This window comes from Amyelois transitella, chromosome 2 (assembly GCF_032362555.1).
Source record: "Amyelois transitella isolate CPQ chromosome 2, ilAmyTran1.1, whole genome shotgun sequence".
In the NCBI taxonomy this organism is placed as follows: domain Eukaryota; kingdom Metazoa; phylum Arthropoda; class Insecta; order Lepidoptera; family Pyralidae; genus Amyelois; species Amyelois transitella.
In genome coordinates, this window is record NC_083505.1 from 608,450 (window position 1) to 624,882 (window position 16,433).

General features: G+C 35.5%; 2 protein-coding genes across 2 annotated transcripts; one reads left to right on the forward strand and one right to left on the reverse strand.

The window, feature by feature from the left end:
- Nucleotides 1–36: 36 nt before the first annotated feature.
- On the forward strand, nt 37–4,783 carry LOC106141147 (uncharacterized). The gene is made up of 4 exons (XM_013342802.2): nt 37–270; nt 759–892; nt 2,389–2,652; nt 3,029–4,783. The coding sequence occupies exons 2-4, from the start codon at nt 773–775 to the stop codon at nt 3,113–3,115; spliced, it is 471 nt and encodes a 156-aa protein (XP_013198256.2). The 5' UTR covers nt 37–270; nt 759–772; the 3' UTR covers nt 3,116–4,783.
- A 36-nt stretch (nt 4,784–4,819) lies between these two features.
- LOC106140452 (CKLF-like MARVEL transmembrane domain-containing protein 4) lies at nt 4,820–16,270 on the reverse strand. The gene is made up of 6 exons (XM_060954790.1): nt 15,931–16,270; nt 15,596–15,734; nt 15,004–15,270; nt 10,699–10,806; nt 10,214–10,326; nt 4,820–8,674 (listed from the first exon to the last, which is right to left on the reverse strand). Exons 2-5 carry the CDS (start codon nt 15,728–15,730, stop codon nt 10,294–10,296), a joined length of 543 nt encoding a protein of 180 aa, XP_060810773.1. The 5' UTR covers nt 15,731–15,734; nt 15,931–16,270; the 3' UTR covers nt 4,820–8,674; nt 10,214–10,293.
- Nucleotides 16,271–16,433: the final 163 nt, after the last annotated feature.

A 16,433-nucleotide genomic window follows, 5' to 3' on the forward strand; every position in this document is an offset into this window, starting at 1 on the left:
GTGTCATAATGTGAAATTAACAATTTATCAACAAGACAATTTTCTTCATTTTGTTTTTTTTATCACATTTTTGAGAATTACTTGGTTGCTGATTTTCGGATTATCTCTATATACTAAAAGATAACAAGTTTTCCTTTTATAAATAAAGGACACCAAAACTGCCAAAGCCAAAACTTGTTCAATTACGAAGTGGAAGAAAGCATGTGAAAATTGCATAGGTACCCATAAAAATTGTGTTAGTACCAAGTGTAACAGTGTGAAGAGTAAAAGGTAGGTACCTTACATATTTTTGCAATATTAATAATTTTACATCGATTAAAAAAAAACAGTTATGTTTAAGTTAATGTGTTATTAAATCTACGGATTATCTGTAATTAAATCTAATAAAATCAAAATAATATGCTCTAGAAAGGTGTGGTTACAATTGCCCTTACAGGGTAGACAGAGCCAAAAGTCTCTAAAAGACTAATAGGCCACATTCAGCTGTTTGGCTTAATGATATAATTGAGATTCAAATAGTAACAGGTTGCTAACCTTTCGTTAAAGCCTTTCCCTTGGTCGCCTTTTACGACATCCACGGGAAAGAGATGGAGTGATCCTGTTTCTTTCTATTTGTGCCAAGAACCACACGGCACATTATTAATAAGTTCCACAAATAAACTTAAGTAACATAAAAGTTTATTGGTTCTCTCTGAAAAAAGGAAAAATACATTACAACTATAATTTTAAAAATATTGTTTATTTTCTTATTATTTCAGAAGTGTAGATAAACATGTACGACAACTATGGAAATAACCAGGCGCAGGCACCTCCCCAGCCTACTCAGAAGGTGCTCCGTTTCGACAAAAACTATATCAAGACACTGCCTGGAATACTCAAGATAGTCGAATTGGTAAGATCAGAATAGTTTACCTAATTTAACAATATTGCTTTTAATTATCTGTCTGCAGTATTTTTTACACAACAAAATGTGATCCTTTGAGCTGCCGAACTCGCGATCCTATTTACACCCGCATCTGTCATGAGTGAGAAAGGAGTATTACCAAACTTATAGTAATACATTTTTTAAAAAAAGAATGTGTCCGGTAGGGCGAGGGCTGATCAGAGCTTAAGCAGTTGAGGCCAGTGCACTGATCAGTGCTTTAAGCAGCTGAGAAGTTAAACTTTGTTGTGGTCATTTTGGATTGATGTATCACTTAACTCAGATATTCAGTAGTTGCAATGATAAGTGGTGAGAAATTTACAAGCAATTGAGAGTAATAAACTGATGACTAAAAGATTACTGATGACTAATAGATAACTGATGACTCATAGGTTGATACCGTTAGTGGGACTGTTACATAATGCTATTAGCTTTTAATCTGCCTATTGTACAATACAGATTATATTTTGTGCCGTGTGGTTCCCGACATGGATGGATGGATGTCGTAAAAGGTGACTAAGGGATAGGCTTACAAACTTGGGATTCTCTTTTAGGCGATGGGCTAGCAACCTGTCACTATTAGAATCTCAATTCTATCATTAAGCCAAATAGCTGAACATGGCCATTCAGATCTACCCCACAAGGGATATAGACGTGACCATATGTATGTATGTAGATTATACGCAAGGGATATTCACGTGACTATTTGTATGTATTAATGTGAGATCAACTGATGATCTAGTGAAGTATGCATGAAAATTTTTAATGCAGGTTGACTCCAACAGAGCTAGGTGGAAATCATAACGTGAGACCTGTGTTCAGCTGCGGACATCCTATGACTGATATGTTAATGATATTATGGATATCATCAAGAAAAAATGTTAAAAAATATAACATTCAGATATATGTTTGAAGGGAAAAAATCCCTCATAAGGATAAGTCTGCTGTGCAGTAGTTTTTTTGTCGTACATACTATGTTTTCTGTAATTCTACACATTCATTCATATAGTCACATCTATATCCCTTGCGGGATTGATAGAGCCAGCATTTATATTAAATAGATTTAGCTGTATGGCTTCATGATATCTGTCATTCTGTTATGTACATTAAAGTAATTACAAACAAACAAACTTCTAGCAGTTCATCATCATTATTCTAGTGTACATATATCTAAGTTGCATTCTCCCTGGAAAGAAACCCATTCTTCCACAATTTTAAGAATGTAGAGATAAAGAAATACATACATAAAATCACGCCTCTTTCCCGGAGGGGTAGGCAGAGACTCCCTCTTTCCACTTGCCATGATCTCTGCATACTTCCTTCGCTTCATCCACATTCATAACTCTCTTCGTGCAAGCTCGGCGGTTTCGGGTACTTTTGACCTGACCCTTTACCAGGACGTCCTTAAGTAATGAAATAACAGTGAAAATTTTATATGTTTACAAAGATTCTTTATCCCGTTCCAGCTATGCAATTTCATCGGCTTCATCTGCATAAAGGTGTCATGGAGCATGTGGGTGTCAGCCATCTTCTTCAACATCCTGTACTGGGTGGGGAACATCATCACGTGCTTCCTGTTCGTCATGTACATGTTCCACTTTGTGGAGAAGTATGACAAGTGGCCGTGGCTGAAGCTGGAGTTCTTCTTCTGCTGCGCCATGGCCCTCGCTTATATCTGCTTCTCGATTTTTGCTGCCACTATCGGTGAAGGTGTTGGATATGCTGTTGGGGTATGTAGTTTTCCTACTAGTTTTAAAGATTTCTTGCCATTTGCTGACTAAGAATTAAGTATTACTCTTTATGAAAAAATATTGGTCAGGAGTTGGCTTAATTTTTTTTATTAGAACTGCTCAGAAGTTATGATGAATCTTTGTGACTGTTGTAAAAGGAGAATTTACTTTGGGTTGTTTTTGTAAGAATGCAATAAAATAATAAACATGTTTAGGAGGCAGCAAACAGCAAAATCATTGTCAAAACTTTAGCAGCTAGTATCAATTATAGTTTCTTTAGTACCCTGAAGAAAATAACGCTAAAAGATGAGTGCTATTCATTTTTCATTTAGGTAAAACTGAACTTTTTAATTTATTTGTTTTTTTTCTTTTTCAGTTTTTCGGCCTGTGCGCAATCATAGCATACAGCATTGACGGCTACTTGAAATACAAAGGCTGGCGGCGGGGCCTGCCACCGCAGTGAGTGCCCTGACCTATAATGTTTTCTTGTTGACCAAATGTGTTTTTTTTTATGTATGTAAGTTAAAGAATTTTATCACATAAGGTATATTGCGTAAAGATCTACTTTGGTTTTAAAAACCAAAAAAATGTTGATAATGTATTTATCAATTTAATAATCAATCATGATTATAGAATACATGATAATTTATGAACGAGCAGGTTGATAACTGATAAGTGCCTTACATAATGTTTACTTGTGTTGGGGGGTGTGAGATAAATCGCGTCACATATTGAAAAGCACTTTTGATACTTATTCCAAATAATACAAAAATGGGCGGTTAAAACTTTACCTATTTATCCAACCAAATCAAGAACTGTGGGATGTGTGTGTGTTTGTGTGTCGGCGCGAATTAAAACGACGTGTCACGAGCGCAGCCGAGCGTACGGTCTCCACACATTCGGAGAATTTATTTTATGATCTAGTTATTATTATGGCGATTTTATTAAGTTAAGCTTGTTCATCATTTACTATGTCCTTAAATATGTAACGCGATTTACCAAACACCCTGTAGACAACGATTGATAAGTCTATTTTAGAAACTTTATATAAATGCAATTATGTATATTTTTGAAAGAAAATTTTAACCATTTGACTAAGAATCCATTAGCTCCAATAAGGCCCCTATATGTGGCAAAAGTTTAAAATTGTTTCTTATAGAAAATAGTTTTAAGCTTTTATTCCAAAGTCAACGGCTTCATAGGTTTAACATCTATATGTACCCAAATTATATGAGTAGTTTAAGTTTTAATATAATGGGTGAGACTTTTACCCATATTGGGGTGGCAAAACACAGACACAGATACAGAGGCACCCTAATTGAGGAGGTCATAACACTGAAATCGACTAAAATTGGAGATACTTTTTTGATCAACGGGAGTCATGTCGCTATGTTTTAACTAAAGACTTCTCGAGATAAATCATAGTAATATTTTTCTTAAACGCTCAAGACTAATTTTACTTAATAAGAAAAATATGTTATTCATGAGATGGGTCCATTTTCGCATTTTATTCATAATAACTATTTTATAGACAGAGTTAGTGCTTGGATTTGGATAAAGCATTGAAAGGGTTAAATTTGTGATTATTTCTTTAAATGCCACCATTACTGAGTGACCTTTTTTGATAGATAAGTCTCTTATTAGTTACTTTTAATTTAACTAACAGTTTGATAACGTTTATAGTGAAAAATATCGCTAGGTTAGATCTTGTAAAAGGTTAGGTTCGCTGCATATAATTTAAGTTTTGTATAATTTACGTTAACTAAGTACCTAACCCAAAGAAGAGACATTGATCCCCGTAACGAAATAGGATCCAATTAAATATTTCCTTAGTGCCTAACTATATTCTTACATTTCTACATATAACCTATATCATATTTTTTTCCAAAACATTTTGTATAAAAAATCTGTAATAAATTTTTGTAATTAACAAACGTTTATCTTTTCCACTGTTAAAATCGAATAATCATCCTATCAGTCCGCTATTTATTTATTGTTCGTATTGGATCGGACTTATAGAAATAAGCTAAGATAAAGCTAGATAATAAGTTTCTATTTTTACTATAAAATATTATATAATATGTTTGTGACCATTTTATATACAGCCCATTGTTCTATACTTATACAAAATATAACATTTTATAATTGTGTTCAATAAAAGACGGAAGACGATTTATGCATTTTATTTGACACATAAATAAATAAAATTTGACGTGTACGAAAATATAAATATGTGATACATATACAATAAGAAAATACTATCTTCAGTAACAGTTATACAATGTGCACACTATACAAAGTGCACTTTACATGTCCTTTTAATAAAGAAAAATGTGGTCGATTGATCAAAATTATATATTCGCAAATAATTTTATTTCTGTCTGAACCGTAAGGGACATAGACGTGATTATATGTATATATGTAGGACCCATTCGAATACATGACCAATCTTTTTCTGCTATTCCGTTGGCACGATTATGAGCAGGCATACATTACAAGAATGAGCAGCGTAATATTTCGAGCAATATTATATCAGTATCAAGTTAAGACTAACCTGTATGCTTAAGGTGCATACAACGTACTACAGTACTACCACATTTATAAGTCGAATTTGACAAACCTATCGCCGATTCAAACCGAATGTAACCTCAAAGAAACAACGACCTTATTACATGAACAATAAATGTTAAATCCAAAAACACAATTTCTTCTGCTATCTCACTCATAATAGCGGATAGTTCATTGGGCGCGCTTCGAGAGGCTCAAATGTTTCTGCGCCATACAAAAATCAGACTTCTGCGCAGGTAAATAGGTGTTAATTTAAAAAAAAAAACGGTAGTACTGTTTTAGCTCATTCATGGAAGTCGTTAACAACTGACAAACAACATAACATGATTATTATATTTGACAAAATACACAATATGTCGGTGCTAATTTTAATAAGGCTAGTCACATAAAACCTCACTTGAGATTTTTCCACATTATATATGTATACCAATATCGCAATACATATAAGATAAATATATAATTCTGATTTAAAAAACTAATACATCTAAAATATTTAAAAATCTTATTAATAAATAAACAATGTAGGTTTAAAAAATATCCTAACATTGTGATCATAATAAATTACATATATCACAAAAGATTAAAACTTACATAAGTACACAACGAGGTAACAAGAAAAAAACAATTGATAATAATAAGTGCCCAATAATAATGCCAATTAAGGACATTGACCTATGGCCCATATCGCATTCCTTACAATATACCTACCTAATGGTTGGTACTGACTGCAGCCTCGGTAGCATGGCACGGGCAACCCCATTTTTTTGGCGCGAAAAACTATCGCCGTTTCACTATTTATTATGACGTGAAGCGGGACATCGATAGTAAAGCGCGTGCTATGCTACTTACACGTATAGGTATATGTCACATTTAGCGTCATTGATTTGGATATAGCCGACATATAAGATGTGATACGCTGTCTAAGTAAAAGGATTAACCACATTGATTGTAGGTACAGTGGGTGGTAGAAGTCCACTTTCGTAAAATTTATAGGCTAAATAGAGATGAGACGTTAACAGCGTATGACCGATAAACGGTTGCGGTAGACCGCCTTAATTTGAGGTCCTAGGTCCTAGTACCCTTTAATATAAATCCACTGTTCACACAGGTCAATGGCCTCAGGCATAATCTGGCTATTAGTACAAATATTACACCTAAACATAATGAACAATATTTTTTTATTTCTCTAACATATAGGTGGGTTATTTAAAACTAACAACAAAAATACTGACATACAAGTAATTCCTTTTTTTAAGGGTTTCCATAATCAATAAAGAACCCTTGTATTTAAATTAATAAATCACTTGTGCTGTTTCGTATTTTTCTAAATAATATTGTTTTAAATAGGTAGTAGGTACAGTCAACCGCATATCAAGTTACCCGGATAGAAACAGATGACGCGGTGATTTAGGCGAATTTCCAGTAAATTTGATGTACCGTTGACTACAGGAGAGCATTGTATCGATACCCCAATGACATGACTAAACTATGCTATTTATAACAAATACACTTCATCGGCAATGACCTTGATCGGCCTTGACCATCGGGTGATGACGTCAAACAAAGGAAGAGGTAATGAGAATGTCTGCAGTTCGTTTTTATTTTTTACAATAATAAAATATCTAGCGGCAAAGCTATAATCTCATTTGATGTGCGATATTTGACTTTCAGCTTCATATGTATATCTTTTTCAAAATATCTTCTAAAGGACAGCAGGTTATTGTCAGACATAAAAAACATATTCAAGCACCACAACAATATATATACATATATTATAATAATTATTAGAAATATTCAATGATTATTCAATTCAATTCTCTCATCAAGCCCAACAGCTGAGCTATACTGAACCGATTACGACGAAATTTGGTATTTAGGTAGCTGAAGACCCAGAAAAACATATAGGCATATACTTTTTATCCCGGAGTTCCCGCGTGGTTGATTCCACGCGGACGAACTCGCGGGCGGCCTCTAGTTAATGAATAAAACAATAGTATGCACTACGCTACCACAAACCACAGATAAACAAATCACGTCGGCCTAAATTCCTATCGGCGACAACCTTGAGTTTAACATGAAGCATATAGCATACATGCACAATATGATATTATCTTTATTGTATCTACTGGTGCCGTGTGGTTCCCGGCACCAGTACAAAAAAGAATAGGACCACTCCATCTATTTCCCATGGATGTCGTAAAAGGCGACTAAGGGGTAGGCTTACAATCTTGGATTCTTTCTTAGGCGATGGGCTAGCAACCTGACACTATTTGAATTTTAATTCTATCATTAAGCCAAATGTGATGATGTGACCGGGACTAGCGCTAGGAGGAAGAAGTATATTTTCCTTATTGATCCTAACCTAAAAAAAATATATATCTACATTTCTCGATGTACTAAAATTACCGCTTCAAATGTACCAGCAACTCACATAATATGTAGATTGCATCATTAAAAAATTACTATTATTAAACACAAATCGAAACGAATTTTTACGAAGCCTTAGGAACAGTCTTATGTCATCAACAGTTCTATGTAAATGTTTGAGAAATATATACATATACAATGCCTTTATACGTCTAATGACTTTGTCACGAGGTCGCACCAACGTTTGTAATATACAAGAATTTTATGCAATATACATGTATTACAAATATATTTCATTTGTAACATTCATATAAATATGTAAGTTATATATGTATATTCAATTTTGGTTTAAACAAATGTTAAACTTTAGTTCACTTTTATAATCATAGATGGCGTTATCCAATATTGGAACGCGATAAGGTTTTGATATCTGGACAAGCATATAGAGTAACTTGAGATTTGAGGTTCTTCCAAGCTGCCGTGCTCGATATACAAATTTGTCTACAATATAACTAACGTATTTTTACATACATACATACATAAAATCACGCCTCTTTCCCGGAGGGGTAGGCAGAGACCACATCTTTCCACTTGCCACCGATCTCTGCGCATACTTCCTTCGCTTCATCCAAATTCATAACTCTCTTCATGCAAGCTCGGCGGTTTCGGGTACTCTTGACCTAACCCTTTGCCAGGACGTCCTTAATTTGATCAAGATACGTTCGTCTAGGTAATTCGTCTAACATATTTATATTATACACAATAGACGTATGCGCAGTTGATACCACTCAACTTTTTAAATCCAATATTTAACCTTAATCCCTCAAATTGCAGTTTTGTTAAGGGCCTTTTCATACCAATTTTTTTTAATTGTAACATTATTATTTCAATCATTGTCTTCCTAGATTTTGGCATAAAACAAACAATTAGATACTAAATTTGAGCAACATCTTGGTATTGCCTTCGAAATTAAACGTTAACACAAGTGATTAGGTACGCATACTTACAATAAAAGCTAAGCCCTTTTTAATTTTTAAAAATTAAACCGAGCTTCTTAATTCTCGACTATTTTATATACAACTATGTATAGGGTAAGTCCGGGGTAGATGGCCATAGGGGAGAGATGGCCTATGGAAATATTTCAGGGACTCGTTGACTAGATTTCATTGTTAATTGTTTATTTCGCCGCGCGTCGTCCGTGACAGCAACAGTACGGCAAAAGATTTGGCGAAAAAAAAGAAAAAGTAAGTAAATCCTTTGTTTTTTCTTTCGACTACTGTGAATATTATTTTGATGTCAATTGTTTTATACAACTGTGGTGTCAGTTTCTGAAAATAATGGTGATATTTGTATTTGTTGCAAAGTATACAAACAATGCTAAGTTATTACCTCAAAATTATTTGTTTCGTGTCATGAATTCTTTTAGTTTTAGTTGTGGCCATCTTGCACGGAAAAGAAGGAGAGATGGCCAATTGTAATCGGTGTATGATAGCCATATGGCCATCATATACCGACTGCAATTAGCACTATTGCCATGGTACAGAAATGATGTTTATCAACTGGATATCCTCTCAACCCAGAAGCGGTGTCAGATTACGCATTTATTCAAGAATCTAGTGACTCAACGAATACTTCTGCTACACGAGAGCTTTCCCAATGTGCATCTGCTGTGGACAATGAAAAGGAACCTGCACCAGGGTGTTCTCATGAATCAAGAAGTAAAACATACCATAGCCCTGTAATCAGTTCTAAAAGATCAAAAATCTCCGTAAGAACTGCCAAGACTAGACGTCTTGGCAGTTCTTACGGAGATCTTTCACATCCGAGCACTCCGAAAGAGGTTTCATCCAGTAAAGATCCAGATTACACCATTACCACACCATTACCACATATTCCACAAAAATTTATTAAGTGCGTAAACGAGCAAAGCAAATTGGAACACTATTGAAATCGGAAGAACACATCAAAACTAGAAAAAATGCTGCAGAAAAAAGGCAAAAAAAAGGAAAACGTAAAAAAATGTGTTTAAATAAAGAAGGAAAAGGAAGAGACAAGAAAAGTTACTATTCAATGTGTAAAAAGAAAAGCCATTCGAATATTATCTGATAATAGTGACGATATTCCATTAAAAATGTTGTCAGATAAGAATAAAAACAGAAAGTTAGACAAAAAAGGCAACTGCCATGGATGTGGTGAGAACTACTACGAAACACTTCTCATCGAAGACTGGCTTCAATGTACAGTGTACCAGTTTTGGGTTCACGAACACTGTACTGCATTTGAAACCGCCACAACTGAAGTGCTCCAGATGTAGCGAAGAGAAAAGAAGACTTAAAAGTAAAAATGAGACCAAAAAGTAATTATAAGCCTAGGGTTAAGTTATGGCCATCTTACCTCTAATGCCTTGGCCATCACACCCGGACACCTCGGGAGAGATGGCCACTTGTGATTTTAAAAAAACTTTAATTAGTAAGGTGTTCTCATTAGAAGTTGTTACTTTTATGTTTGTAATATCAAAGTTGATTGTTTAAAGTTTAATAAAAAATAAATATAATTATAAAAATATAAGTATTTGATTTCTAGTAGAGCTAAGAAAAAACTATGGCCAACTACCCCGGACTTACCCTAATAAGTCCGTGAACTTATAAAGGTTCACACTTTGGCTTACGTTAAAAAATATCTTCAGACTTTTTTCCACTATCGATGCTAAGGCATCGCCGGCGGAGTGACCATGTGGACCTTGAAAAAGAAGAATTCATTCATTCATTCATATAATCACGTTTATCTCACTTGCGGGGTAGACAGAGCCAGCAGCCTTTCAGCTTTTATCTTTTAGTCGTTTGGTTACCGGCACGATAATTAAAAACGAATAGGACCACTCCATCTCTTTCCCATGGATGTCGTAAAAGGCGACGAAGGGATAGGCTCACAAACTCGAGATTCTTCTTTTAGGCGATGGGCTAGCAACCTGTCATTATTTTTAATCTCAATTCTATCATTAAGCCGAATAGCTGAAACGTGACCGTTCAGTCTTTTCAAGACTTTTGGCTCTGTCTACCCCGCAAGGGATATAGACGTGACCATATGTGTATGTAATTCACAATATGGTACCTGTTTGGAGACAGTCCGGTGCCCCTGAGCCAGCTGGCCGTCGCGAAGCGCACGCGCTTTCAAGAAAGCGTCTATTCCGTATAGCACCATCGTTAGGTACGCGAAGAACTGCAAACAAAAGGAAAATAAATAAATAATATTATAACTATCGTATAGTAAGTATGTTTATCATATATTATTATTATCACCCACACAAAGGTTCTCCGCTTAACCCAATGGTAGACTTAGATAATGCTATTGGCATCAAGTCCGCCTATTGTACTTTACAAATTGTAATTGTTACAATAAAGAATAAATAAATAAACTATTGACGGCCTCTGTGGCGCAGCGGTAGTACCTACGCTTGTCTGTGACACCGGAGGTCCCGGATTCGAATCCCGGCCAGGGCATGATGAGAAAAGAACTCTTTCTGATTGGCCTGGGTCTTGGGATGTTTATCTACTTACGTACATAAGTATTTATTACTAGCTTCGCGGATGTCGGTCTTCGCGTGGATGGTTTATTTCTCCATTTTGAATAACTGTGACAATGACATCTTATAAATATCTATTGGACCCAAATACGGGTAACGAAACCTTTGTTCGCGGTTCCACAGAACAACGTCTATGGATAAAACTGAAAAATTAAGATTTATTCTTTTTCTACGTATTTTTCGCGGTCAGGCGGTCACGCGTATTAGAAAGAACGCTGGTTCGCCGTATTAAATGTTTCTCTGCAAATTGCTTATAACGACTATATCTCAAAACTTATTCGTCTGATTTATATACTGTAAATGGCAATTTTAGTCTACATGAAAAGCCGAAAGTAATAAACATATTTATTTGGATAAGGATTAATACTGAATTAAAGAAAATTGGTTTCAAAATAACTTATGTTTATAATTAAAAAAAATAATCTTAAAAAATGAACAGAAATGTTGTTATTGTAAGTAAACCTTAAGAGATAGATATATGCTCTCGCGGACTTTTTTGTGGCAAAAAATGAGTACTTCACATCTTTAGTACATTGTTTTACTATATCTTTGTTGGTTTGCGCAGCGTTCGCGTGGAAAGCTCGCAGATGGCCGACTCATTCAACTTTCACCTGCATTGTTGACGTTTCCCGTAGGAAATCCGGGATAAAATGTAGCCTATAGCCTTCCTCGATAAATAGACTATCTAACAGTGAAAGAATTATTCAAATCGGTTCAGTAGTTTCTGAGATTAGCGCGTTTAAACAAACAAACAAACAAAACAAACTCTTCAGCTTTATAATATTAGTATTAGTATAGATAAAATATAGTATCGTTGAGTTAGTATCTTGTAACACAAGTCTCGAACTTACTTCGAGGCTAACACAATATGTGTAATTTAGGTACATACCTACATACATATAATCACGTCTCTATTCCTTGCGGGGTAGACAGTGCCTACAGTCTTGTAAAGACTGATAGGCCACGTTCAGCTATTTGGCTTTAAGATAGGATTGAGATTGAAATAGTGACAGGTTGCTAGCCCATCATCGCCTAAAAGAAGAAACCCAAGTTTATAAGCCTACACCTACCTATCTGTAATTTGTCTTGTATATATTTATTTATTTCTATTTATTTCTCACTATTCCTTATTGCCGGAAACCACACGGCATATAAGTATAGTACAGTGTGAGTGACGTCAATCAGAACCCATCTGAATCAGAACAATTTGCAGTAATCAGACGTTCATCAGAGCTTGCAAATTGTGGACTAATGGGTAGTGTTAACTGATGTAATTGTTCCGGTGAGTTGGCGCCCTGGTAGCAACCTGACGGACAGACAAGGTAACCCATCCATCTATACTAATATCATAAAGCTGAAGAATTTGTTTGTTTGTTTGAACGCGCTAATCTCAGGAACTACTGGTTCGAATTGAAAAATTCTTTGTGTTGAATAGACCATTTATCGAGGAAGGCTTCAGGCTATATAACATCACGTTGCAACTATTAGGAGCGAAGAAATAATGGAAAATGTGATTTAAAAAAAAACGGGAAAATTATTCACCCGTGAGGGCTACAATGATGGACAAAATAACTATTTCACGCGGACGGAGTCACGGGCACACCAAGTGTTACGTAAACGTAAACGAAAAAATACATTTTTCTTTTAGTGCCGAGAACCACACGGCATCAATATAAATTGAAAAAAAAAATAAGACCACTCCATCTCTTACCCGTGGATGTCGTTAAAAGGTGACTTAGTAAGAAGCTAATAAAGTTGGCTTTCTCCTTTTAGGCGATTGGCTAGCAACTTATCACATTTTAATTCTAAATTATATCATTAAGCCAAACAGCTGAACGAGGCCTGTTGGTTCTCTCAAGACTGTCGGCCCTGGCTGGCTACCCCGCAGGGGCTAAGGACGTGATTATATGTAATATGTATGAAACAATACACAGATTAGGCTAAGCATATTACGATTCTAAACTCTCCTAAACTGGCCTATAAGAAAATTTCGACAACCTACATATTTTTTCGTCATCCGAGCAATTCATCTCTTCATCTTTAAAGTGCCGTGTTGGTTTTGTCTACCTTGCAAATGATAAAGACGTGATTATATGTATGTATAATTAAGCGATTAATCGACAGATAAATAGAAGTCCTTTCTGTCGCCAAATGGTTTGAAGATCTATGAAAAGTGCGGTGGACCGCTAAACGCACGTACATGTAAAATTATGTCCTTGTAAGATGATGATGTATGGCATCATCTTACAAGGACATAATGCACTACTCTTCTCCTTCCACCCGGCTTTAGTCCCGGTTGCATCCTCACGTATCTTAATCAAATTAAGGAAGTCCTAACAAAAGGGTCAGGTCAAGAGTAGGTACCTGAAACCGCCGAGCTTGCATGAAGAGAGTTATGAATGTGGATGAAGCGAAAGAAGTATGCAGAGATCGTGGCAAGTGGAAGGATGTAGTCTCTTGCTTACCCCTTCGGGAAAGAGGCGTGATTTTATGTATTTTATGTATGTATGCATCCTCACCACTCTGGAGAGGAGCCTGGGGTGCACCTTTGACCCTGGATTGGAGAGAGAGCTATACCATGGGGATTAAATAGCGTATTAGTCACTTTCTTTGTGAAACTAAAGTAATCACATACCTTACCTGTAGTTTGAAACATGCGATAACAAATAGATGCGTCATTATTAGCATAAAGAAACTAGATTTACTATTGATACTAATACGTTTTAGTCGGCTCACGTACGCCATAGTAATTTGAATGCGTCACATTTATTGAAATCTATACTACCTAATATTACAAAGCTGAAGAGTTTGTTTGTTTGTTTGAACGCGCTAATCTCAGCAACTATGGAAAAAATATTTTTGCGTTGAATAAGACCATTTATCGAGAAAGGCTTTAAGGCTATATATCATCACGCTGCAAGTATAAGGAGCAAAGAAATAATGGAAAATGTGAAAAAAAAAAACGGGGAAAATTATTCATCCTTGAGGGCTTCAATGATGCCCGAAATAATTAATCCACGCGGACGAAGTCGCGGACACAGCTAGTATTATACAGCTTTATAGCTAATGATGTTTGCTATAGAAATAACTTCGTACATGTTAATATTAAACGCAGTAACATTATCACAGGTGGCTTCTAACGTGTGTTTATAATGACGTTGAGTCATCCCACAAGGGCGCTGCAAGTAACATTGCTTTTGATTGACTGACGGTTCTTTAACGACTTTATGACGTAATTGGTTAATATCGCCAGACTGCTGATCCGCAGGTCTTGAATTCAATTCGGATCCCAAGAAAATTTATTTTAATACATGCATTCATACATTTAATCATGTTTATATCGCTCGTGGGGTAGACAGAGTTTTTAAGACTGTTGGTCCTAAAAAGACTGATCTGTGACATGTTCAGCTTTTTGGCTTAATGATAATATTGACATTCAAATAGTGACAGGTTGCTAGATTATCGCTTACAAGAAGAATCCCAAGTTTATTAACCTTTCCCCTAGTCCTGTTTAACAACATCCATGGGAAAGATATGGAGTTGTCCCATTGTTAAATGCAAGGAACCACATGACACCATGACAATATAGTTAAGGGGAGACAATGGTATCTCCTTCTTCTTCTTCAGCCCATATTCATCCACTGCTGGATGTAGGCCTCTAGTAATGCACGCAATTCTCCACAGTTTTGTGCTTTTCTCATCCACCTCCTTCCAGCAATCTTGACCAGATCGTCCGTCCATCTAATAGGTGGTTTACCCACATTTCGGCGACCAGTTCTGGGTACTAGACAATGGTATGCTAAAATAATAATATCAACATTAATAGCACTCACCCCAGCTGCTGAATAAGCCGCTGATCCAAAAGCAACGGCCACCGTTGCAGCTATAAGGTACAGGAACACGAACACTATGTACGTGATCATCTCAATCTTCAGCCACTTGATGTTGTGGTACTTCTCTACCGCGTGGTACAAGTAGAGAATCAGCATGGTGCCCGTGAACAGGAACGCACAGAACACCACTATGCAGAAGTAGACACCACGACCGTTAGAACTGAACGCGGAGGAGACAATGCAGATGAAACTGATTATGTTGAATGCCTGTTGATAAAAGAAAATGTGATATCATTTTTTATACCTTTATGGTTTAGGTCAAAAATTGATTGATGGTTAACTTTCTTATAATAAAATTTAATCTAATTAAAATAAACTAAACCTGGACTTTTGAAACTATCAAATTTAATTTAATGTGTTGAGTGATATTTCTATAAATTTCTTTATTTTAAACATTAATTTGCAGCATTAAAGATGTGCAAACACAGAGACAAATTAATTGATAATCAAATAACAGTTTTGAGCTCAACTTCTAAGACTAATTATATTTTTATCATAGAAAAAAAAAATTACAAGTAACTTCCATACTTACAATCACTACAGCTTTGATGATACCAGAGGGAGTGGTCAGATAGGACAGGTCAAGTCGTGTCTCCGTAATGAAGACTGTGTTGGACGAGCCCATCGTCTGCGCGGGCGGCGGTGGCAGTTGGTTTGGAAATGCCATTTTGCTGTTGAATAAAAGTTTCATACATAAAAAGTTAACAACATAAAAAGTAAAAAATATAGATAGAAGTGTTTCACATAATGTAGGCCACATTGTGTGAAACCCTTCTACGAAGATTTTAGAAATATATAAAAATTTATCTTAATGTATTCTGCATGTTCAGTTGTTGAGGTGAAATGTAGTAAAACAATACCACTTACCAGTCTGCAAAGTAGCTTTATTTTTTATTATTATCTTTGGAATCAGTTTAAAAACATCACATCAGTGTGTACGCCACGATCACGCCTCAACGTTGAAATCGTACTGAATAGAATTAAAAACAATAATGACTCATTTTCGTTTGTTTACACCTGCTTGAAGGAGTTAAGTAGTTGAAGCGCTATGCTTTGCTTTGAAACCCCAAAGTGGTTTCAAATTAAATTAATTATTACAGCGTCTCATATTACATGGTCACACAATTTCAATTATATTTTACTATAATCTATGATTTTAATTTTATCATTTTAATTTCCTCTGTGACAAACCAAGAACTTCGGACAAATAGATAGGGACGAACGAACTTGAGACGGGCGGACAAGTGTCAGTGTCATAATTTGTCAATTTCAATAACAGATTTGGATCTAGTGTTGAGCGTTGCGTATAAATAATCGACTATCGATTTTCTACAACACATGATTAAATCTACAATGTCTTGTTCTTTAAA

Coding starts and splice junctions, on each gene's coding strand:
- LOC106141147 (XM_013342802.2), top strand. CDS start 773: ATGTACGACAACTATGGAAATAACCAGGCGCAGGCACCTCCCCAGCCT. Junction 893..2,388: donor TACTCAAGATAGTCGAATTG/GTAAGATCAGAA, acceptor ATCCCGTTCCAG/CTATGCAATTTCATCGGCTT. Junction 2,653..3,028: donor GTGTTGGATATGCTGTTGGG/GTATGTAGTTTT, acceptor TTTCTTTTTCAG/TTTTTCGGCCTGTGCGCAAT.
- LOC106140452 (XM_060954790.1), bottom strand. CDS start 15,730: ATGGCATTTCCAAACCAACTGCCACCGCCGCCCGCGCAGACGATGGGC. Junction 15,271..15,595: donor TCATCAAAGCTGTAGTGATT/GTAAGTATGGAA, acceptor TTTTATCAACAG/GCATTCAACATAATCAGTTT. Junction 10,327..10,698: donor ACCGGACTGTCTCCAAACAG/GTACCATATTGT, acceptor TTCTTTTTCAAG/GTCCACATGGTCACTCCGCC.